Source organism: Chrysochloris asiatica, unplaced genomic scaffold (assembly GCF_000296735.1).
Source record: "Chrysochloris asiatica unplaced genomic scaffold, ChrAsi1.0 scaffold00261, whole genome shotgun sequence".
NCBI classification, from domain to species: domain Eukaryota; kingdom Metazoa; phylum Chordata; class Mammalia; order Afrosoricida; family Chrysochloridae; genus Chrysochloris; species Chrysochloris asiatica.
In genome coordinates, this window is record NW_006408779.1 from 746,647 (window position 1) to 772,858 (window position 26,212).

The 26,212-nt window shown below is 44.8% G+C and overlaps 1 protein-coding gene across 1 annotated transcript in view; it reads right to left on the reverse strand.

Moving 5' to 3' along the window:
• TMEM132D (transmembrane protein 132D) overlaps positions 1–26,212 on the reverse strand; it is a 745,873-nt gene that overhangs the window by 342,296 nt on the left and 377,365 nt on the right. Inside the window, exon 4 of the mRNA XM_006874079.1 lies at positions 4,730–4,876. Within this exon, the coding sequence (XP_006874141.1) occupies positions 4,730–4,876 (147 nt within the window). The remainder of the gene's footprint in view (positions 1–4,729; positions 4,877–26,212) is intronic.

Here is a 26,212-nt window from a genome sequence, read left to right on the forward strand (position 1 = left end):
TCTCAATGTTGTCCATAGCTTGTCATGATCCACACAATCGAAAGCCTTTGCATAGTCAATAAAGCACAGGTAAACATCCTTCTGATATTCTCTACTTTCAGCCAAGTTCCAGGAGCCGCCGTGGAATGAAATTAGTCAGTCACAAAAAGAGAAATACTGCATAGGACCACTATTGTAAAAGACTAAGAAAAAGAACCCATACTAAAAAGGGGAAGATTCTTTTCTGGTTACTGTGATATGGGGGGTGGGGTTAGGGGAGGAAGGGGAAGGTGGAGCACAGGGTAGGGAACAGACACAGAATAGTTTAGGTCCTAGGGAGGGGGGTAATACACAAGAAGGGGGAAGGGAATGGGAGGACAATTAGGCAGGTTTACATGGGCTAAGTGGGACAGAGGTAAATAAGGATGTATGTACAACCTAGGAACAACAGGGTTCTGGGATACAGGGGTATTGGAAAGGTCAAAAGAGGGAAGCAATGTTAAGATTCTTGGCTGCCTTTTGAATCTTGGTTTCCCTTGCATTATATTATAAAACAGACACTTAAGGGGGAGAGAAAGGAATAGCCAGAAATATCACCATAGAAAGCTTATAAGTCTGTCTTCTGCCTATAACTGATTGGAATACCTAAAATGGAGCTACAATGTGCCCAGTGAAGGAGGCTTCCTGCGGAGCCTCTGCATTACATAAGACTATAGGTGGAATCCTGAACCCCATCCAGAGTCTTCTGAGGTGGGAAATTTCCACCTGAAAGGATGAGTAGACCAGCCTGGAACTACTGGAAGAACAGAAGATACTTCTAAGAATGATCAAAAGGAAAAATACAAAACAATAATGGCAGTCCTATTGACTACTACAAGAAAAGCAAGTTGTTCACCGAGGAGACATCAAGGCAATGGTCAGGTCCCGTCAGGGAAAACTCCTTTACAAGACTAAGACTCAATGGGAATACACGAGCAGGACATGTGCTCTGACAGTTGACCACGTTGGTCACTGATAAGAGGAAGTGAGGGAAAAACAGCAATGAAGCTGCGAGCTAAGCCCTACAATGTTCAATAGACTTCTATGACCCTGGATGGAGACCTGGTTGGCCAGCATGGCAAGACCTAGGGACTCCTGGGCCCAGAGTCAGTGACGTAGCCACAGAGGACTAGAGTGGAGAATGAAGCATCCAGTTGATAAGAAGAGAGGGCATATGCACAAGAACACCCACACTTGCAGATAATACCCACTTGACCTGGCTTCAATGGCTGGATGATCAGAACTCAACTAGAAGAAGAAAGAAGAGGAAAAAAAGAGTAATCGGATACAATTTGATGAACTTGACCTACACCTATGGATGCAGTAGCTCAAAAGAGGGAACAAATGTTTATAGCAAGGATCATTCCCATCCCCTCGATACACAGGGTAGACAGGGATGTTCAACTTGGACATTGGCTACCCAAAATGCAGGGGGGCGGGGGACTACAAAGGCAAGAAGTGACTGGCTTACAAGTTTTCAAGAGGGAGCCTAGATCCAGAGGGTATGGAGGAAGGTAGAATCTCCACTGAGTAGTATCCAATCTGGGCAGGGCTGATGAAAGGAAATGCGGATAGGTCTCTCGCGATACAATAGTGAATAATTGGTATCAGGACTGACTGTTAGAGTTGGAAATGTAAAAGTAGACATTTTTGTAGCAAAAGGAGGGGAGTGATTGACTTTGTATGCAGGAGCGGTGGTCCCTGGGACCATCAAAGGAGAAGAGTAGAGTGTGGGACTCTACCCAAAGAAACAGTGACACCAAAGATGGAGGCAGAGACAATGACCGATGACGTGGAGAGATAGAGCAGCTGGGGACTCTAGGCCCAGAGAGGGAGAGGGACTGTGTGCTGACAACCGATGGGTCAGGCTTACAGGGTATCCCTATGGTTGGTTGCTGATGCATGGAGGGGATTGTAACCATGGCAATGAAACACTATATGATAGGATGAATATAAAGCTAATGTTCTCCCATGTAAACTATCACATAATTATCAATAAAACATTTTTTTAAAAGTTCATGGAAAATCACATTGTTCTTTAATTCCCTTTTTCTATGAACTTTCTGAAGCTCCCTCATATATATATGGGGAGCACAGTGGCTCTATATGGTAAGCACTGGATTACAAACCACAAAGTCCATGGTTCAAGATCACCAGCTGCTGCGTGGGAAAAAGACAATACTCTCTGTTCCTGAAGGATGCTAATAGCAGGATTTGAAACCCTATACAGTGGTTCTATGAGTTGGAACTGACTCTCTGGCACTTAACAAGAACCATGTATACACACATTCCACGGGAGGGTGCATACATAAACCGCACACACTTGTTTCCATGTGTGTTGTCCCTATGACCTGGAGCCACAGTAGAACAGAGATGACACCGGAATCGACAAAGGGAAAGGAATACTCTGAATAGGACAGCTGATTTCCTGTTCAGGGAACCCATTTCTTGAGAGGCTACCGACACACAAGAAAGCAGAATTCATGGAAAGCGTCAAACGTTTGTGAACCTGCACATCTTCGGGAGGTATGGAGCTTCCTCCCCACCACAGGGCTCTTGGGAAGCAGCAGCTTACATTTGAATGGGGACAAGCTGTGCCGTCATTGGAAAGTGTCCTTACCTTTTTCTTCATGGCCAAGATGAACCCAACTAATTTAATGAACCCAGAATTAAGAAAACCAGAAAAAATGCTTCACAGACATTTGATGTCTCCAAAGCCTTTGCATTTCATGACCACCCAACAATAGAAGCTCTACTATTTCTTATAATCATCTGTGAAAACAGAAGGCAAGGATACGCGCCAAAGATAAGGAAAGCTCATTGGCTGAGATCCTCTTCTGGCAAAGAGAAACAATGTCTGCCTCGCAGTCGGTCTATCAAGCCATAAAACTGAATACAGCATGGACTAGACAAGAACAATCGCATCTGTTTTGGAGAAATATGAGAAATATGCTCATACCATTATCTTTGAATTCCATTTCCCCCTGAGCTTTTTGATGCCCCCCCCCATATGACCAGAAGGTTCTTTAGGGAGAATAATGAGACGTCATCTTGCTTATTTGATACATGTCATCAGAACAGGCTCATCAGTAGGAAGGAACAGCATGGGTGGGAAAGCAGAGGGTCAGTGAACCTGAGGAAGTCCCTCCACGGCATGGACTGGCACAGTGGCTGCCAACACGGACACAAACACAGGACTGGATAACATTTCCATCTGCCACTCCTGGTGTAGCACTGTAGGAGCAGCGCTGGACTGCGAAACACAAGGTCAGCAGTTCAAACCCACCAGGCTGCTCCTTGGAAACCCTATCTATATGAGTCTGAACCAAGTCAATGGCACTTAACGACCACAACCTAGTAAGATGCTGTAGGATAAGCACTGGACTGATAACTATAAGGACAGTGGTTCACACAGATCAATCACTCCTCAGAAACCCTAGACAGGGTCATTAGGAGTTGGAACCAACACAAAGGCAAGTCACAACAACAACACGCATAAGGTCACGATAAATCCTAGCGAACTGAGCAGAAGCTAACCACAGCAACCTATTCAGGGAGCCCTTCTTTCTGAGTTCTGCTCACCGCACAGTATAGATGGAAGCTCTGTCAGGTGACACTGTGTTCACCACTGGTAATCACGGGACATGTCTGATGTGTGTTCGTAAACTCATGACTAGAGTTCATCACTGTGGCGCTCTGTCGCATTGAGGATGAAACCTCTTCCTCCTCTACAACTCTTATTTGGGATGAGAAAAATCTCCCACAGATGCTGGCCGCCCAGGAAGGAACTCCAATCCAACTCACTGCCATCAAGTCTACTCCTAGTGACCATGTGGGTCAGAGGATAACGAACTGCCCAGAGAGTTTCCAGAGCTGTAAATCTTCACGGAAGCAAACCATCACAGGTTTCCCCACAGAACGACCGATGGGTTTGAACCGCCAACCTTTTAATTCAGTAGCCCAGTTCTTCACAATCTTTCAAATGGCCTCCACATTGGTTCCAGATACTCCTTGTTTATAAGCTAAACAAGTGTAAAAACCATCTGCTAAGAATCACATCCTCTAAACGGGAACAAGTAACAGAAAATACAGTTTCCAAACACTGACCTACGAGGTTCCAAAAATCTACACCCCAGACATCATGTGTTGCATACCTGGGGCCTGTTATCTGCTTATAGTTCGAATCTCCCAGGATGAAAAGGGAAGCCAACACTGGTAAGCACTTAGTCAGACTAGGAATTTTTGGAGTTACAATGAGCTTTGGGGAGGCGATGGGAAAGAACCGGGCCTCCTCATTTCTAGTCCCTCTTTGGTCAGCATCGATCAAATTGGCTACTACTAACTGGGTGTATGCTGGAGACATATTCAGGTTTTCATTTCTGTCTAGAGGCTCACGATTTCCCGGTTTCTATGGTAGACAGAGCTTTGCAGCATCACTAGGAAAAGCCGGCGCACAGATCCAACCATCCGTGGGATATCTGAGTACACATAACACAGCAAATGCAGGATATGCCCCGGGTACCAAGGGAGGGGTGGGCAACTGGATCAGAGACACGTGTGGTCTGGGTTTGGAGGAAGAACACCCATCCTACCTGGAGACACTAGCACCAGGCCTGCTCCCCCACGCTGGGCCATAGTTAGCAAGCCTGGGGAGGAGGACACTGTAGGAGCTGTGTGCTCACCTGAGAGCACCTCAGTCTGTGGGACTCACCTGCCTTCTGAGGCACCCGATGTCCTCCGACACACGATGACAGCTGGTGCGTGCCTCCCAGCGTGATCCGGGCTCTCTCTGATGTCCCAGACTGAGGGGTTGCTGGCCCGCACCCCCACGATGCTCACGCCCTTCTTCACCTTGACCCTGTAGGAGAAGGATGAGCACGTCTGAGACCGCTCTGGGGTCCTGGGGAGCTGTTTGCTGGGTGCCCGTGGAGGCTCACGTGAACAATTTCTCTCTCCTGAACATTTTGTCTAGCTGCTCCTACCATTGTGGAGGGACTTATGGACAACACCTGTGAATGGCGTACCTTGTACCAGCTTGCACAGGGTATAAGTGTGGCGCTGTAGGAAAAGCACTAGACTGCTAACTGCAAGGTTAGCGGTTCAAACCCTCCAGCTGCTCCTTGGAAACCCTATACAGGTTGCTATGAATCAGAACCAACTCAACAGTTAACAGCAGCAGCACCTACATAGAGAAACAGAGTATCACTTTGCCAGTTTTTTAAGTAGCCTTGGTGGTACACGGGTTAAGGAGAGGGCTGCCAACAGTAAGGTCAGCAGTTCAAATCTGTGGCCACTCCATGAGATAAAGACGAAGCAGGCTGCTGCCAGAAAGACTTCACAGACTCAGAAATCATCAGGGGCAGTTAGACTCTGTCCTACAGGGTCATGATGAATTGGAACCGACCCACCAGCAATGGGTTTATTTTTTAAAGTTTTTTTTATTGTGAATTGAGTGAAACTTTACAGGGCAGATTGCCAGTTTTACATTCAATAAATCGTATTTTGTTCTACTGCAGTGATTACATGTACCATCAGTCTATAGTATTTACTTCTATTCCCCCTTCCGCCCCCTTTTTTTTTGATGTACACATACAACACAAACATTATGTATTTGTTTAGCTGTCCAAGGGGCCCGGTTTGCCAGGCAGCCTCCTGCCCAGAGCACACAGCCTTTCTCAAGTTCATGGGCCCAGAGCCCTCAGCTGCTCTCTCTAGGCCATCACTTCGGCCACTGTCTCTGCTGTTGCCCCTTTTCTGGTTAGGATCCCACACTCCTGAAATGACTGATTAACTGCTCCCCCCTTTAATTACATATCGTCAACATTTACAGTTGTGACAATCACAATCAGTTCTGATAATAATGACACAAATGGGTTGGTTTTGTGGTCAGCTAGTTATGGCGTTGCAGGGTATGAGTTGGGCTGCTAACTTCAATGTCTCCCAGTCCCTCCACAGGAGAAAGATGAGACTTCCTGCTCCCGTAAAGATTTACAGTGTTGGAAGCCCGACACAGCGTTGCTATGAGTCAGAACTGACTCCACAGCACACAACCACAACTGCCACCTGCTTATGCTTTTAATTAAAAGAAAAGAAAACCCCTAAACTGTTGAAACTAAAGAAAAAATGAGTTCAGCTGTGAGAGCTGCTAGGGACAGCACTCTGACATTTAGACACCATGGCCGAGGACTGGTGGGGAAGGATCTGCATTTGTTTTTGTCACTGTCAGCTGCCACTGAAGGGGTACAGACTCATGACAATGCCATGTGTCAGAGTACTACTGTGCTCCACGGCTTGTTGGAATCAGACCATCGGGCCTGTCTGCCTATATGCCTACATTGTTGTTAACTGCGCTCAAGTTGGTTCCAGCTCAAAGCAACCCTGTATAGGGTTTCCGAGGAGTGGCTGGTGGGTTTGAACTACCACCCTTGTGATTAGCAGTCCAGTGCTTATCCTACAACAGCACACCTTGACTCCATATGTAGGAGAATTATAAATGATTTCTAACTACTGCTGTGACTCACATATAAATCGAGGCTGTGGCAGCTACAACACAGAATACTAACCACTATGTATACAGTCTTGGCACGCCACCAGAAACCTACGGACGGACTCAAATCACTCATCTTCCTGCTAGGATTGGGCACTTCACTGTGCTTCTGTCTTCTGGGGTCCTTCATCTGTATCGATGTACCGACTGTTCCCCACAGTGCTCCACAGGCTGGCGAGCGAATAATGCCCATCAGCAGACACTGGTGTGGAGAGGAGAACAGGTCTGACTTCTGAAGTTATTGCATAGGGTTAATGGGTGTGGCGCTGTGGGTTAATGGGCTGGACTGCAAGGTCGGTCAGAACCACAAGGTCGGTGATTCAAGTTCACCAGCTGCTCCTCAGAAACTCTATACTGGATCGCTATGAATTGGAACCAACTCAACAACACTTAACAACAACAATAACAGAAGGTACCTTGAAAGAAAGGCCTGGTGATGAATTTCCTAAAGATAAGCCATGGAAACCTTGTGGAGCACAGTTCTACTCTGACACACACGTGGCACCATGAGTGGGATCTACTTATGAAAAATCATCCACTGAGAACCCTGTGGGGGGCACAGTTCTACTCTGACACATACAGGGGCACCATGAGTGGGATCTGTTTATGAAAAACCATCCACTGAGAACACTGTGGAGCACAGTTCTACTTTGACACACACACAGGTGCCCTCGGTAAAATCTAGTTATGAATAATCAGTCACTGGAAACTTTGTGGACCACAGTTATGCTATGATACACATGGAGACACCGTCAGTGGAATTTACATATGAAAAATCAGGCAGTGAAAATCCTATGGGATCAAGTTCTACTCTTGACACCCATGGACCACCAAAAGTTGAAAGTAACTTGGCAGCAACTGGTTGACTGGCTGGTGTTACCCTTTCAGAGTCCTTGTGAGATTAATACACATCTTACTCTCAGACAGAGGTTTCATGCTCTCACACAGGTTGTACAGTTGAGTGATGCTCTGCCTCCTACACAGTAATTGTTGATGTTGTTGTTAAGTGCTGTGGAGTTGGTAGATTTGGGGGTTCTACAAGTCTTTTTCCCACCAGTACACCTAGTCATTCTAACTCACAGTGACTGTATAGAGTTTCCAAGGAGCGACTGATGAGTTTGAAACAGCGCCCTGACCTCACATGCGGTTTTCTGGGACTGAAGGCACTGACGTTGGATGTACTCCAACACTCTGTTAACCAGCACTAGTCATATCATTCAATGTTACCCAACAGACACTCATATTTGTCACAAAAATGCATTTGCCAAAGTGGGTGAGTACCTTTTACAACATAGTCCACAAAGATTACATTCTACATCCTACTTTGGTGAGTAGTGACTGGGGTCTTAAAAGCTTGTGAGTGACCACCTAGGGTACAATGATTGGTCTCCGCCTGTCCATAGCAAAGAAGGGTAAAGAAAATCCATTCGTCCAAAGGACTAAAGGACCACATAAACCTCAACCTCCATGACTCTGAGATCAGAAGAACTAGATGGTGCCCAGCTACCACGCCTAATTACTCTGAGAGGGATCACGATAGGAGGCCCTGGATACAGTGAGTGAAATAGGTGAAACAAAACTAAAAATTATTTTTAAATGACTAGATGTACTGGTCAGAAAGAGACTGGTAGAACCCCCAAATCTATGGCCCTTAGTCACACCTAAAGCCTGGAACTAAACTCACCCCCAGTGATCAGTTTTCAGTCAAACATCAAACAGGTCTAAATGGTGAACCGTAACTCCAGGTAGCTACATCCTCCTTAGAACAATCAACCAGATGAGTGCCAAAGGACACCATTTGGCCAGAGTAAGCTCACCAGGTTGGAAGGGACAGAAAAGAAGGATGAATGGAAACAGGAAACACAGGGAGGAAATGGGAAGAATGCTGTTACATTTTTTTGGTTGCAATCAATGTCACAAAGCAAAAATATGTATGAGTGGTTGAATGAAAAACTGATTTGTTCTGTCAACTTTTACCCAAGATGCAATTTAAAAACAAAGTGCTTTTTCCATCCCAGGCTCCGTTCACTACTTCTCCCCCACTTGCCCCCTCTCTCGCCTACTCCTTTGGTGGAAGAAGTAGGTGACATGGCCCTGGATTTTTCTCTATATTGCCCCCGGCTTCTTCCCTGGAGACAGGCTAGATAAGGAAGGGAGAGAACACACAGCAGAGCCGGTCTCCTTGTATGTCTTCATTTCTAAGAAATTTGTAGGGAAACAAAAGAAAATGTGGTAAGACTGTAAAGTCTATGCTGAGAGGGAAATACAAGAAATGATAAAACGAAAGTTTGATTTGAAAAATGACTGACAGCCTTCAATAAAAGAGCACAGCAAAAACAAATAGAACACGTGTTTCCTGGTATGGTCCCTTGGGAAAAACATGCGACATTTTGAAGCAAGAGTACCTGGGGGAAAGGAGCATGCTGATGGTGACAAATAGAAGACAATGCCAAGATTGGCAGACTCTGAAGTCTGGTTCCTAAAACATAAGATGGTTTTGTCTTCATGAACACAGAGACAAGAAGTGGTCCATAGTCTCCTCCAAGAAAACGGTCACTTGTGTGGTCATAAGAGATTGTGAGACCAAGAGACTACTATGAGGGGCAGGGCAGGGGCTTGCATTGGGGTGGGGTGGGAAGAGAGAGGATATCCATTGGGCAGGTTTGCTGCAAAAGACCTCTTTAAAGTATTAAAAAGCAAAGATACCACTTTGAGGACTAAGTTGTGCTGATTTAAACACCATGGTATTTCAGTCATCTCATATGCATGTGAAAGGAGCTCTGGTAGTATAGTGGTTATGAATTGGGCTGTGAACCTTAAGGTAAGCGGTTTGAAACTACCAGTTGCTCCGCGGGAGAAAGATGAGGCTTTCTGCTCCCGTAAAGGTTTACAGCCTCAGAAACCCTGTGCAGGGTCGCTATGAGTCTAAACTGACTCCAGGGCACATAACCATCATATGCATGTGAAAGCTGGGCAGTGAATAAGGAAGATCAAAGAGGAACTGAAGCATCTGAATTATGGCGTTGGCAAATTAGACTGAATGTGCAATGGAGTGACAGAAGATGGAACAGATCTGCCTTGGAAGCTGTACAACCAGAATGTGCTTCAGAAGGGAGGCCAGCTCGACTTCATCTCATGCACTTTGAGCATGTTATCTGGACAGACCAGTCCCTAGAGAAGGGCATCATGCTTTGGTAAAGTGGAGGGTCAGTCAGAAAGAGGCAGCTCCTCAATGAGATGGACTGACATGGCCGCTCAAACAGCAATGGCTGTGAGGATGGTGAAAGACCAGGAGTGTTTCATCCTCTTATACCTCAGTGGCACCTAACAAGGTAGTTGTTATGTACAGCATAGGTTCTCTAGAGAAAAACATGCTAAGAAACAACTAGTTTTAAGTTTTAAGTAGCCATTGTACAAACATTTTGAGGATAGTCACTTGCAAGTTGGAAACTACCTGTATTGGCCCCCATCTGACCTTCTAAACACCCAGGTGGATAACCTATGAAGCCAATCTTGCAGAAACAATTAAATTGTAGGCAACTAAGATTTGGTGGTAGAAAAAGTTCAATTCACTGTGGACATCTGCTATCGTATTGAGATGAATTCTAAAGACAGTCCCAATTACTGTGCACTGGAATTTTATTGAAACTAATTTGCTTTAAATAAATAGGTCATCAGACTGTGCCTGACAATCTTTTCATCATACAGGGGATTATCATTGTATAGGCCTTTTCTGGCATATCACGGGTTTATATTTTTCTTAGATTTTATTCATAAGTAGGTCATTTGGAATTCAGATCACGCCTCTCCAATGACACATTTTTTAAGTTTCTAGGGAAGAACACAGTTGCTTATTTAACCCATGAACTACCCCAAAGCTGTTGATAATAATTCTAGTAATTCTAATGTGGCAGCATGAAGCTATGATTATTCCTAATGGAAACTTTTGCCAATTAGGGCAGGATCAGGAAGGTATCTCTCCTAAATGGGATATTTTCATAAATGAACACACATCTCTAGAGCACTTTTTAGGTCTTCTGAAAAGAAGGAAGGTTATTTCCTAATGGAGTTTCCCTGTGGCGTATGTGTAAGTTGTTGTTATTGTTAAGTGGGGTTAAATCGGTTCCGAGTCATAGTGAGCCTGTGTAGGGTTTCCAGGGAGCGGCTGCTGGGTATGAACCACTGACCTTGGGGTTAGAAGCCCAGTGCTTACTCCTACAGCACCACATATACCAAGTGTCAATATATGTAGTTATTTTTTAGAGGAAGTTCCTGGGATCACAAATAAATGGGACACATGGTTAATGCTTTCTGTGGTTAACGGAAAGGTTGGTGGTTCAAACCCACACAAAGGCATCTTGAAAGAAAAGTCTAGAGATTACTTCAGAAAATCAGCCACTGAAAACACTAAGGGGCAGAGTTCTGCTCTGACACACAAGGGGGCACCATGAGTCACAGGAGAGTAGAATACAAGTTGAAATGGATTCTTAGACTTCTAGCTGCACGGGTTTCCATTGGGTTAATACTTCTGAAATGCTGATCCCTGAACCCTAAGGGGTAGCCTTTCAAAAGAAGCTTTAAGGTGGCTTTTTAAACATGTACACTCTGCCCTCCCAAATAGGCACCAAATGCTAATTCCTCCCTTTGTTTATGACAACTGAGTTACTTAACATTCATTAAAGGAAGTTTTGTAACCTACTTGTGCTTCAATGAATACAGGTCCCACTGACAGCTTCATTATGCAGAGGTAAGCAGAGCACTCAACTTCTGAAGATGCTCTGCTCTGTATTTATACTTAATGTACCACCACCATGAAGAAGGCTGGGGGTGGGGGCAGCACTTCCCCACGGTAAGCACATGCACTGTGCATCGGTACAAACAAACCAGACTGGTCTGAGGACATATGGCATTTACAAAGCATATCTGAGCTACAGAAAATACCAGGGTGAGTCAAAAGTATTGCTCCAAAACCAAGAAACTTTACTCAACAAAAATATCTAACTGTGAAGCTTATGTTTCTCCACATCTCCTCCATCTAGGTCTATACACTTCTGAAGGTGGTCCTTCTATCTGTCTGACCCTTCTTCCAAGGCATTCTAGGCTCCTTAATTTACAACACATCCAAATAGCATTTTTGGCATCCATAAGGGACCCAAATTGTGTTCTTTTTGAATGTTCTTTGAGTTTGGCGAATAAAAGTCTGAAGAGGCAAGATCAGGGCAGTCAGGTAGATGAAGTATGGTTTCCAAACAAAATTTTCCTATTGTGTTACCTTGTTACCCTGAAGGAATGAACAGGTGCATTGTTCTAATGGGAAAAATCCTCAACTCAACTTTCCTGGCCTTTTTCTCACCCAAACTGTTTTCAATGCTTTTAAAACTTCTTTATAAGTTCTTATGGTAATGGTGTATCCTTTGAGAAAATCTATCAAGATGATTCCTTAGGAATTCTCCCCAAACAGTCCCCATAACCTTTTTAGCTGACCACTCTGCTTTGAACTAGCCCAGCAGGTCCCAGTGGAAGCCACTGTCTGATTGGACATTTTTTTTAAGGCACCCCAACAAGACTAAGACAAGTATTGCTGAGCGAACTTGTCTGAGCCGTCCATTTATAAGTCTTATTTGGAATAAATCCATGTATATATAAACTAATAGTGATATTTTCTCACTTCCCTCATCTATCTCAAGCACAGTATCCCGTAATATAATTAAAACAGCTTGTAATCTGGGTTCTTGATTGTGGTAGACATCTTGTTGTTTGGTCCCCAACATCCAGCCCCTAGTATTCTGGTCCATGGTGTCCTTGTTCAGGTTACTTAACCTGTCCCTTACCTACTCCACACCTTTAGGATGGGGCTGTCCATCCAGGGTCCGCCCCACCAACCTGGCCAAGGGTGGACGTGTGACCTGAGGCAGTCCAAGCTAGAATCTTTCTCCTAGTATTTAATCTTGAGTGAAAAGGCACAGAAAAAGAACAAAAAACAACTGGAGGTGATGCACCCAGTAGTAAGAGTGTCCACTGGTGGTGCTGTAGGATAAGCACTGGACTATTTACCACAAGGTCAGTGACTCATACCCACCAGTTGCTCCTTGTAAACCCTACACAGGGTTGCTATGAGTTGGAACCACCTCAGCAACAGTTAACAACAGCTAGTTTCAGATGTCTGGCTCCCTGGAATTAACACAGCCAAACCTTGGAAAGTGGCTTTTCAGCTTCTCCTTTGAGCCTGTGAAATACTCCACATCCTTCTAACCCAGACCTTGTCCTTAACTGAGCCTGACTGAGGCTCCAATGATCATCTGCAAGTGCACTGTGAAGCCAGGCTGAGTTGCTGTGACAAAGAGACCCTAAGAAAATGGATTCTCTCTCTCCAGTAACAATTCATGGTGTGTGCTCCAGGTCACTGTGTGGTTCTAGCCCACTCAGTCAATCAGGGATCAATGCTGGTATGGGTTCTACTATACCAATCAGGAAGGCACACAGAGAAATACATCAGATCCAAGGATTTCCTCTGAAGCAAATGGAATGGGAATTGCATGCCTAACTCCACTCACATTCCATCGGGACCAAGCTAGTCTCACAGTTACACCTGGCTGCAAAGCCCGGGAACTGGGAAACTCGTCTTTTGCTGGACAGCCATATTCCAACTGTGACTTTATTACTGTGGGAACAAGGGAGGTGGGTTTGGGTGACAGTTAGCATCTTCACGACATCTCAATGACTCCAGCTGAAGGACACTGTCACCATTCCAAAGACCTTGCTGGGCCAAGAGCCTAAGGCTGAGGACAAAGGTGATCCCCAGAGCAGGTCCCTGCCAATACATTCGTATCAATGAACATACTTTTAGCAATTTTAATAGCCATAGATGTCAAGGTGACTGTGACTCACAGCAACCATGTGTGACAGAACAGAACCGCCCCACACGGTTTCCAAGTCTGTCAACTTTACAGGAGTACAATGCTAAGTCTTTTCTCCCATGGAGGGGGTGGTGGGTTTGAACCAGCAACCTTTCAGTTAGCAGTGGAGTGCTTAGCCACTGCCAATTCATTTCTAAATGTTACATTTGGACCCCTGAGTTAATATGCATGCTATAAAATTATACAAAATAGAAGTGTAGAATGATGAGACAAAAAGAAAGTGGAATAAATAAAAATAAATTCCAGCATGTTTGTTCTGTAACCTAAGAATGAGGCTTATTTAAGATATGTGTGCATGCATGCATGTGCTTATGTATATGTCTGTCACCCAAGGTGGAGCTGAGACAGTAAGAGAAAGAAAGCATGTGTCTACAATGCATGCATAAACAATCATCGACTAATGGAGTCCAGTTCAACTCACAGCAACGCTTAATAGGGTTTCCAAGGTAAATCTTCATGGAAGTACAAAGCCTCATCTTTCTCCCACAGAACAGCTGGTAGTTTCAAACTGCTGACCTTCAGGTTAGCAGCCTGACTCGTAACCACTATGCTACCAGAGCAGGCAAATTTAGGCCTCAGACAATAGCTGTAGGATTGTAGGGAATTTGAGGAAGGAAGTCAGGAAGAGATTCCATGATCTGTGTGCATACATGATCTATCTATCCATTTTCATACATGATTTCTCTCTCTCTCTCTCTCTCTCTCTCTCTCTCTATATATATATATATATATACATCTACATACATGATATATATATATACACACATCTACATACATGATATATATATACAAATATATATATATAGAGAGAGAGAGAGAGAGAGAAACAGACAGATACATACATAGATTAGATACACAGATCATGTTTGCAGATAGATAAATGTGAATATATATATGTAGATGTGTGTGTGTGTATATATATACACACACACACATACATAATGTCTGTCTGTCTGCACATATGATCTATCTATCCATTTGCATACATGATTTATTTCTCTCTGTCTCTGTCTCTCTGGGTATTAGATCCAGCACGTCTTGTTTGCTTTTTGCTGGATTGACATGCTGCATCTGGATCTGGTTCATCAACATCTGACCTCTAGTTCTTTGGACTTGAGTCAGCAGCCTGCCATATTGCTTTGCCTACCAATCCTAGGACCCATCAGCCTGTGGTCTAACCTGCTGATCTTGGGTTCATTATCCTGTACAGCTACAGTGAGTCAGGAAAAGCCTCCAACCTGACATCTGACTCATAGACTTGGAACCAGCAATCCTCTATAACCAAACGAGCTTTTCCATGACCTAAATCGTATATATACTGGAGAGAAAGAGAGCATACTGGTATGGCACTGTGGGCTAACGCATCAGACTGCAAAGTCATTTGAACCACAAGGTCTCAGTAGTTCAAGTGCACGTGCTGCTCCTTGGAAACCCTATACAGTGTTGCTATGGATCAGAATTGACTTGACAGCACTTCACAACATACAAATCTAGCTACAGATTAATACACATATCTCTCCCACCGAAGAATGCCTTCCAAGGACACAGGTTGTAGATGTGGGTATTCTTATGCTTTCCAATAAACTGATGTTGTTTTCATAGTTGTCGTTAAGTGCTGGTGAGTCAGTTCCGACTCATAGCGACCCTGCACAGGGTTTCCAAGGAGCAGCTGGTGAGTTTGAACAACTGACCTTGGGGTTCAAACCGACCTTGCGGTCCAGTGCTTTATCCCACAGCGCCACCCAAGACACCAATTGATGAAAAGCTCTATTTCCCCACTGGTGTAAAGTACAATAAAAACCCCTTTGGGTCAAAGCAAAGGTTTTTAGATCTGTTCCCAATCTTCCTACTTTCGTTCATTAATTGTGGGAGTGAACCAACAATGCTTCAGATTCTCACCTGTGTTCATTAATTACACCATCTGTCTGACTCCTCAGCCTGCTGACATGTGAAGATAGAAATCACTCTAACGTCTACGTAGCTGGAAGCCATTCTTGGCAGTACCATTTCCCACCATGTTTAGGGAGCTCATACTGCCCACTTATTTTCTGAACCATTTTTCAGCCCTGTCCTCACATATTGGCCTCGCCTGACCAGCAATTACCGTCATTCATTGGTGTAGCAGATTAATAGCAGTTTCTTTGTGATGCTGGGCTTCCTGTCACTGCATTTTGTAAGTGTGACACGGCATGCAGCCATCCCAATATACAGGCATGCCTCAGAGATACTGCAAGTTCCAAAGAGCACAGTCAAAGTAATATTGCAATGATGAAGTGAGTCGTGTGCATATTTTGGTTTCCCAATGCATAGAAGAGTCAGAATGACACGATACTGTCACCTATGAAGTGTGCAGTAGCATGAGGAAAAATCTGAAATATTGTGAGAATGACCACCATGGGCCACAGAGACGGAAGTGAGCATGCGCTGTTGGAAACGTGGTGTTCATAGATCTGCTCGATGCTGGGCTACCACTATTGTTCAGTTTGTAACAGCAACAACAAAACCCCACAGCAATATCTGCAAAGCACAGTAAAATGAGCCCCACTCAAGCATGGTTACAGACCAGCATCTACTACCGAACGGGTGATCCTAACTGATGGGACCATCAAAATTGTTTACAGATTCTTTATACCATTAACCATGTTATTAACTGAATCGTGCCTCCCCATCATATGTGTGGTAAATCCTGTCCCCTATAACTACGGTTTATAACCACACTTTGGTGGTCTTTGTTATGTAGAGGAGGCAGAATTCAGGTAGAGTGTGTCCTGAGTCCATCTCTGTTGAGACATAAGCAGGAACTAGCTTATTTGGCAAGCAGAGACGGGGAAGACGGATATCAAGCCACATGAAGATCACCAAAGAACAGAAGGTCTAAAGATACAAGGGCCTTATTCCAGAGCCTTCTGGAAGAGAAAGAAAGCACACCCCTGGAGCTAGCACCCTGAATTTGAACTTCTGGCACCCGCAATCGTGAGAATAAATGTGTTTACTAAAGCCACCCACGAGGATTAAGGCACACCTGATTAGGACAAATGTTTAGCTTGAAACCATGAAGAGGCATATTACAATTTTATATTTGAAGTATTCCAAGGCATTCACAGATGTAGAAGTCTAAAGTGCTGAGACGAAGATCAGGAGGATGAGTCCGGGCATCTTCTTCCATCACATTGATGGGGCATCCTGCATATTCCTTGGTGTGCTATGAGAATTCACTGGGCCCTCGAACACCCCAATGCAGGCTGGGTAAAGGCACAGTGAGCAAATCTTATGTCTCAGAGAAGCAGGTAAGTGCATATAAGTGGCTGTGACTCCACTGCCCATTCGTGTGTCTAATTCTTCATGTCTACGAGGAAACACATTTTCACATTAGCTCGTTTTATAGCGGGAGAGGTAGATTCAATTCAGAATTAAGGTCAACCATGTCAGTGATTCCTTGTTTAACTTCTACTATGGGTGAGCCACTGTATGGCCTAGAGAGACATGGGGGCATGAAGGACATGGTCCCTCCATCTGGGAGATTAGAGAGGAAGAGATCAAAAGTTGATGGGCTCACAGGAAAAAGGAGGTCTCTGAAAACACAACGGGGGCAGTCCGCAAAATAGTGCTATGCATTGAATCATGTCCCCCATAAAGACATGCAGGAGTCCTGGTGGTACAGTGGGTAAGCACTTGGTTATTAACCGTTGGTGGTTTGAGTCCCACCATTGCTCCATGGGAGGAAGATGAGTCCCACCATTGCTCCTATGAAGATGGCAGCCTCGGAAGCCGTGTGGGGCAGTTGGACTCTGTCCTTGAGGATCATTAGGAAATGGAATCGAGTCAATGGCTATGGCTTTATAAAGATGTGTTGAAATCTCAATCCTGGGACCTATGAATGTGACTTTGTTTAAAAAAAAAGGGTCTTTGAAGATGTCACCCGGTGAGATGAGCTCTCAATGGAACATGTGAATCCTATTCTACTCTGGGAAGTGTCCTATGAGGAGACGGAAAGACGCAGAGACAGGCAGACAGACCAAGGAAGGATGGCCATGTGAAGATGCAACTGCATGCCAAGGGACACCTGGGGTCCCCATAATTGAGAAAGACAAACAAGGAGGTCCTGGAGAGCTGGTCCTGCTTCCACCCCGAAGTGCCCAGAACTAAAACTGCTAGCCTCCTGCACAACTGTACAAAGTTAATTGCTGTGGAAACCACCAACCTTGCAGTTGGCAGCTGAGCACTTAACCAATGCACAACCAGGACCCCAAACAACAGACACTGAAACCAAGCCAAGGCCACTGAATTGGAGTGATTCTGTCTGTGGAGTGATTCCAAGATTAATAATCATCTAATAACCACATAATGAACAATGTCACATGTATAAACCAACTATGCCTCTCCTCCATCAATTCATTCAACACATGTGCTTTCCAGGAGCCATTTGTCATGAAGGACGAGTCCCTGGAGAAGGACATCATGCGTGGTCAAGTAGGTCAGAGAGAAAGAGGACGAGCCTTCATAAAATTGGTGAACACCACAGCTGTGACAGCGGGCTCAACCAGAACAATGATGTGCACGGCCCAGGACTGGGCTCTATTTTGTTGTGTTGTGCACAGGGTCTCTAAGAGTGGGAACCGACTCGAAGGTACCTAACAACGTTTTCAGAAGTGGAAATCCAGTTACAAAGAAGGTATACACATTTCCTCTCTACACTGTGGGGTGGGCAGCAGTCCAGGGAGAAGAAGGTGGACCTACCCACTCACTAACACGGAATGAATTCTGACTCAATAGTGCAATTTAAGGGCAGAATCGAACTGCCCCATAAGCGATCCAAAGCCACAAACCTTCACAGGAACAGACTGCCACATGTGTCTCCTACCTAATAACTGGTGGGTTTCAACCACCAAGCACTTAACCACTGCACAACCAGGGTTCTGTGTAATACAGACAAAACCCACCCCACCCACTGTTGCTGACTGACCCTGACTAGACATGACCCTGTATGATAGAGCACACCTGCCCCATAGGGTTTCCAAGGCTGGAAATCCCTCTAATCAACTGGTAGGTTCAAACTGCCAACCTTTAGGCACACAGCTGGGTGCTTAAGCCACTGTGCCACTTGGGCTTCTGTGACAGTGAATATTTTGAATAAAAGGTTGACTCACTGAACGTTCCAGGGGGTGCCCTTCACACAGTGACTGAAACAGGGCTTTGTAGAGCTGGGCTGTGTGTAGCAGCCCTGACTCTACTCAATGCACTGTTTCTATCACACACAAGCCAGGGATGAACGAAATACGTGAGCAGACATTCTGGCCACCTGCCAATTTAGGAAGATCCAGAGAGGAGAGGAGTCAAGACCAGGGAGTGTTGCATACTGGCCCAAAGGTGACCGCCATGTGGTGTGGCGTCCCCAGCCAGGGCAGCTGCTTGCTCTGAAGACAACGTCCCTACGAGTCAGCACTCCACCCTGAGCCGTGGACCTCTCACTGCAGAGGCAGGTGTGCTGTGGCGTTCTCTGGCGTTCTCTGCGGTGACTCCTGCACATCATCTGCCCTTCTCATCAGCTGGCCTTCTCTTGCGTCCTCATGGCACCAGCTCCCAGAGGACACACATTAGCAGAATCAGGACAGAAGGAACTGTGTGCCAGACAGGAGCAGCCCTAACATCGGCCCCCAGCATGATTCACATGGCTACCAACTGTTAGGAGCTGTGGAGTGGCTCCAAGATAAAGAACCAAATAAAAATCACATAACAAACAATGCCACACGGCAGATTAACACAACGATTACACTGATGAGCTCAAATAGAACTGCACTTGTGAAGGTGACTCAGACCTGGGCTTATTTCGTTCTGTTGTTGCTCTCAGTGGGAAGTGACTCGACAGTCCCTAATAACAACAACCTTTTGAGAATTGGAAATCTGGTTAAGAACAAGGAACACATGTTCCCCTTGTCAAAGAACCAGCATTCCAGCGAGGGAGAAGGTGAGCACACACTTATCTGCCGGCACACACATGTCGGATGTTCATAAGTTTACTGAAGACAGGAAGGAAACAGGAAAGAGAATGGAATCCTTAGGGAGTGACTATTCTAGATAAGATTACCTTCGTTTTTTTCTTTTCTTTTTTTTTTTTTTGGTACTTATATCTGAGTCAAATTGTCAAGACAATTCTTAAAACACATGGGCAGATAGGAAAAAAATACATGTGCACATCTTAGCCAATAATCACTTGCTGTACAGCAGACACCAAAACTAAAGGGTAGAACTTTGCCCCACAGGGTTCTCAGTGGATGAGTTTTCATACGTAGATTCCACTCATGGTGCCCCTAGTGCTCCACAGGGTTCTCAGTGGATGGATTTTCATAATTAGATTCATAAGTAGATTCCACTCATGGTGCCCCATATATATGAGAGTAGAACTGTGCCCCACAGGGTTCTCAGTGGATGAGGTTTCATAAGTAGATCCCACTCATGGTGCCCCGTGTGTGTCAGAGTAGAACTGTGCCCACAGGGTTCTCAGTGGATGATTTTTCATAGGTAGATTCCACTCATGGTGCCCCGTGTGTGTTAGAGTAGAACTGTGCCCCACAGGGTTCTCAGTGGATGATTTTTCATAAGTAGATTCCACTCATGGTGCCCCGTGTGTGTCAGAGTAGAACTGTGCGCCACAGGGTTCTCAGTGGATGAGTTTTCATAAGTAGATCCCACTCATGGTGCCCCATATGTATGAGAGTAGAACTGTGCCCCACAGGGTTCTCAGTGGATGATTTTTCATAAGTAGATTTCACTCATGGTGACCCGTGTGTGTTAGAGTAGAACTGTGTCCCACAGGGTTCTCAGTGAATGATTTTTCATAAATAGATCCCACTCATGGTGCCCCTTGTGTGTGTCAGAGTAGAACTGTGCCCCACAGGGTTCTCAGTGACTGTTTTTCGTAAGTAGATCCCACTCACGATGCTCCCATGTGTCCCGGATTAGATAAGCAGATTCCACTCATGGCCCCCCTGTGTGTGTCATTATAGAATTGTTTTCAGCAGATGATTTTTTGGAAGGAGATCTGCAGTTCGTCTTCCATGATGACTCTGAGTGGACTCCAACCTCCAACCTTTCAGTTAGCAGGCAAGTGCTCCATCAGGTTTCCTTCCATACATACAAAGACGCAGTATGTCGTTTGGTTTGGGTTTTGCCTCACATTGGAGTGGGTAGGGACACTCTTTGGTCCTGCTGAAAATAGATCACTATGTGACAGTTGGGAATGCTGTTTAAATATCCTATAGCTTGTTTCAATACGCATATGAAAGCTGTACAGTGAATAAAGAAAGACTGAAGAAGAATTGATGCTTTTGAATTATCATATTAGCAAAAAATACAAAATATTTTTAGAAGAACAAACAAATCTGCCTTGGAAGAAGTACATCCACAATTTTCCTTGGAAGCCAGGATGGTGAGACTTTGATTTATCTCATGGACTTTGAACATTTTATCAGGAGGGACCAGTCCCTGCATAAGGACATTATGCCTGGTTAACCAGAGGGTCAGAAGAGAAAGAGGAAGACCCCAACGAGGATGGTGTGATACAGTATCTCTAACAATGGGCCCAAACGTAGGAACAATCGTGAGGATGGCGCAGGAATGGCTACACATTGTAACCAAGTAAACTATACACCAAGTCTCTATAAACAGGACAGCCTAGGAAATGCTATGGAGCAGTTCTACTCGGCCGTGTGGGGTCGCTATGAGTCAGAATCGAATGAGACAGCACCCAGCCACAACAGCTCTCCGAATCCTAAACTCCACTTCCTTCCCCCCCACCCCACACCCCCGGGAGTTCACGCCACACCCTGTTAACTGGGATTTGCTTGGTTTCCAGGGTTTGGGAAAAGATCTAATGTTATTGTCTGTAAAAGCCTCAACCCTCTAATTTCATTACTACACATAATAGAACTGCATAGCTGTTTCCACAGCTTCCAAGCTCTCCAGTGTTATTGGGGAATTGGTTAAATATACTTCTTTAATTAAGGAAAACATTTGAAATCAACATCTGAACTCACAGACTTACATTTTCAGCGTTGCATTTTCCGGGGTGTAGGGGGTGTATTCATTTTTATTACCTTTTTAAGATTTTATTTTGCATTGGAAAGAGTAGCCCAGTATGACGCACAAACTACAATGGTGCCTGTGTCCACACACAAGGAGTGAGTGGCTATGTGACTGCAGATTTCAGTATTCATTCTCTACCCAGTCCTGTGGGCAGCTCCCGGGAGAACAGCACAGTTAAGTATGTCACTTTGTTTGGATTTCTTCCCCAGAAAAATGATAGACCTATAAAGTTATCAGTAACCTCAGGGAAGTACACACTCCTTAGAACAATCAACCGAGTCAGACTAAGAAGGCAGCATTTGCCCAGTGAGAAAGTTCAGAAGGCCAGAAGGGACAGGCAAGCAAGATGAGTGGAAACAAGAAAGAAACATAGGGAGGAAATAGGAAGAGTATTTCTATGCTGTGGGTAATGCAATCCATGTCACAGAACAGAATGTGTATGGGTTATGGAATGGGAAACGAATTCCAACTCTGTGAACAACAAATCACAATAACAACTAACTAGGGGGTTCTTGTTGCTGATGCTGTTGTTGTTAAATGCCACTGACTTGGTGCAGATGTATAGCAACCCTGTATAGGGTTTCCAAGGCTTTAAATCCTTGCAGGAGTAGAAAGCTTCATCTTCTCCCAAAGAGGGTACACATGCATTAACTTGGAGGAAGGACACAGAGGCAAGTACCCAATCCTGCAACCCCAGTAATAGTAGTAATCTATAGTGAATCTATAGATATTCAAACTGAACAAGGGGAAAGAGATGACACCCGTGTGGGTATCTAAGTTTGACAGGGGAGATCTCTATGTACAGTACTGATATGTGCTGCAAATATATCCATGAATATAGTACACTATATAAGGAGCAAAGTGATGAAAACCTGTTACTCATGAGCAAATGCTTGAGGGGATGAATCCCTGGGGGCAGAAGCTCAGGGCATACCAAGGTCAACTGGCATAGTATAGTATACAAAGAGATGCGCCCTGGTGGCATACTGGGTTATGTGTTAGGCTGCTAACCATGAGTTCAGCAGTTCAGATCCACCATTCACTCCAAGGGCAAAAGATGAGTCTTTCTGCTCATGTCAGATTTACAGCCTCAGAAAACCTACATAGGGTCGTTATGACTCAGAATTGACTTGATGCCAGCCAGCCATTTCACAGAGATAAGACGTATTCTGTGCCCTACTTTGGTCTTAAACATTTGTAAGTCACCATCTAAGGTGCAACTATTGATTTCTCCCTGTCCAGAGCAAAGAAAAGAGAAGAAAATTAAAGACTCATGGAAACAGTCCAAAAGACTAATGGCTCCTGCAAACCCCAGCCTCCACCACCCTGGGACTCGAAGAACTAGAAGGTGCTTGGCCACCCGTATCAACTGTCCTGGGTGGAGTGGGAGGACAAAGTGAAAAAAACTCAAAGTCATAAGGAAGACCAGACTGGGCTTACTGGGTAGAAATGTATTAGCAGAATCCTTGAGACTCTGCCTCTTAATCACGCTTCAGGTTTGGAACTGAACTCACTTCTGTGGATCAATTTTCAGCCACACCAAAGACAAGCCTGTAAGAGGAACACAACACCAGGAAAGATATGCACTCTTTAGAACAATCAACCATCTGAGATTAAATGGGCAGCATTTGCCCAGAAGGCAGGAAGGGGCAGGAAAGGAAACGGTAAACAGAGAGGAAATGGGAAGAGCGCTGCTACACTGGGGGGCCCTGCACACCCCCTTCATCACTGGGGTGCTCAAGTCCATTCTTACAGCCACTGTGGAATTTCAGTGTCTGCCTGTCTAGACAGCTCGCCTTTCAGCACAGCATCGGAAAGTGTTCTACTGTGATCCATAGGGTTTCACCTGCTCATTCTCAGAAGCACACCGACCATTAAGCCTTTTTCCTAGTCTGTCTTAGTCTGGACGCTTCACTAAAACCTGTCCACCATGGATGACTCTGTTTGAAGTACTGGTGACACAGCTTCCAGTGTCACTGCAACAGGCATGTCACCACAGGGCGATACACCGATGGCTGGGGGATGGTTACGTGCTGCTGTTAGGGCCATCAGTCAATACCGAGGATGTAAATCTTTGTGGGAGCAGAAAGTCCCATCTTTCTCCCTTGGAGCAGCTTGTAGACTTGAACCACTGATCGTGTGGTTCACAGTCCAGTGTTTATTCAAGATTGTTTGTCGCCATTACATGCTGCTGAACCAATTCTGACTTATATCTATCCTGTATAGGGTTTCTGAGGAGTCGCTGTGGGTTTGAACCACAGACCCTAAGGTTCACAGTCCAGTGTTTATCCTACAGAGTCACCACATTCCCCTCAATATTGGTTGTTGTTATTGTTGTTAAGTGCTTACAAGTTAGTTCTGACTACTGATTCTGTATTGGTTTATGAGAAGCAGTTGGTAGGCTTGAACCACCAACCTTGTGTTTCAAAGTCCAGTGTTGATCTCACAAAGCCACCATGCTCCCCTCAATATTGGTTGTTGTTAAGTGAAGTTGGTTCTGATGCATATTGACCACGTACATATAGGATTTCCGAGAAGCAGCTGGTGGGTTTGAACCACAGACCTTGTGGTTCGCAGCCCAGGACTGATCCTATAGTGCCACTGTCTCCTCTCAATATTGGTAGAACTTGCTAAGTTGCTCTTCAGAGAAACTTTACCAATTGGCATGGACTTACTGATTGATGCAGAATCCTATTTTAACCTTTGATCTTCTCATGTCTGATACATAAAATGGCATTTCATTAAGTACGTTGTTAAGTGCTGTCAAGCCCGTTCCGACCCATAGTGCCCCTGTATAGGGTTTCCAAGGAGTGACAGGTGTGCATGAATTCCTGACCTTGGCTTTGCAATCCAGCACCACACCAAGACTCCTCACTAAGTATTGTTGTTGTTGTTAAGTGCCGTTGAGTCGGTTTCAACCCATAGTGACCCTGTATAGGGTTTCCAAGGAGCAGCTCGTGAAGCTTGAACTGCCGGCCTTGCAGCTCAAGCCGACTTTGCAGCCCAGAGCTTTAACCAACAGTGCCACACCAGGACCCCTCACTAAGTATAAGCAATGTTAAACTTTTTTTTCATTTGTTTATATTTGAATTTCCTTTTAAAAATCATTAAATGCCTGCTTGCATCTTCCGTTCATTTCTTTAGCATTTTGTTGGTCCTGCTTTTATTGTTCATCAGGGAATCTATGCATAAGCAAATTAATCTCCTGATCCATCCAGAATTTATTTTTGTGTGGGAAATGAAGTAGGGATCCAGTTTTGTTTTCTCCTCATATTAGTTTACCATTTCCATGAAATACTTCCACCAGTGCCCGTTGGTTTTAAATGTCATCTTTAATATACATTATTATTTTGGGGGTCTTATTTGGGGGCCTCTGTTCACTCTTATTGATCTGCCTGCCTTCTTGGGCCCAAATGGTTTATACACAATGCCATTTGACATGCTTTAATACCTGCTGGAGCCATTTCCTTCTTATTACCTTTTTCTCAGGGGTTTCTCCATGCCTCATATTTCAACCCGTCTCTGTTAGCCAATTTTCAAAGCCAGTTATTATTATTTTTTTTTTGGTTAAAAAAAATAAAATTATATATATATATATAAATATATTTCTGAAACACAGAGAGTTGGGAAACATCAAGGTTCTGCTAGCTGTGCAGACTTCATTTCTGAGGACAATCACCTTAGATGCATGTGAAAGCCAGATAATGAAAAAGGAATCCCGAAGGAGAACTGATGCATTTGAGTTATGGCGTTGGAGAAGAATCTTGAAAGTGTCATGGACGGCCAGAAAAAAAGAACAAATCTGTGTTGGATGAACAGGAGTGTACCCAGAATGCTCCTTAGAAGCCAGGATGGCAAGACTTCGTCTCTCAGACTTCAGACATGTCATCAAGAGGGGCCAGTCCCTGGAGAAGGACATCAAGGTCGGTAAAGTGGAGGGTCAGCGAAAAAGAGGTGCCCCCAACGAGATGGACTGACACAGTGGCTGCCTCACTGGGCTCAAACACAATGATTGTGAGGATGGGAGAGGACCGGAGAGTATTTGGTTCTGTTGGAACCAACTGAGGAGCACCCAGCAACACCCTCAAACTTAGTGTGTGTCTTGGACTGGACCGAGCTGCATCATAAGCACACACCTTTCTACACTCATTATTCACTTACTTTCTTTAACAAACTCTACCTGATGGTTCTGGTGGTTCCCTGGTAGAGCTTCACCGTCCACGAGAGACACCCAACTTTGATTCCCACTGCTCCTCATGCACAGACATTGCCAGACTGTCAGGGGAAGGTCTGTCATTGCTCAAATATGCTCTGTGTGGAAGAGATTTCAGCAGAGCTAAGGCGAGATTCTGGATCACAATGGTCTGATTTATAGGTGAGCAGTGTTTCATCCCATAGGACCTAAGTTGGGACCATGACTCTCCACTCTGACCACCTCTCTGACACTGTTCTTTCTGATTGTTTGCTCCTGGATGACACTCAGCAGCATGCTTCGAGCCAGGCCCTCTATTGAAGCTGTGTTGAGCACTTAACGACCAGCTGCAATACTGGTGTATGTCTGTAGCCAGCTGTTTCCCCACGCTACACCACTTAAGGAACAATTTCACAGCCATTACCAGCCTGCACTCAGAACTCTGCCTGAAAGCTA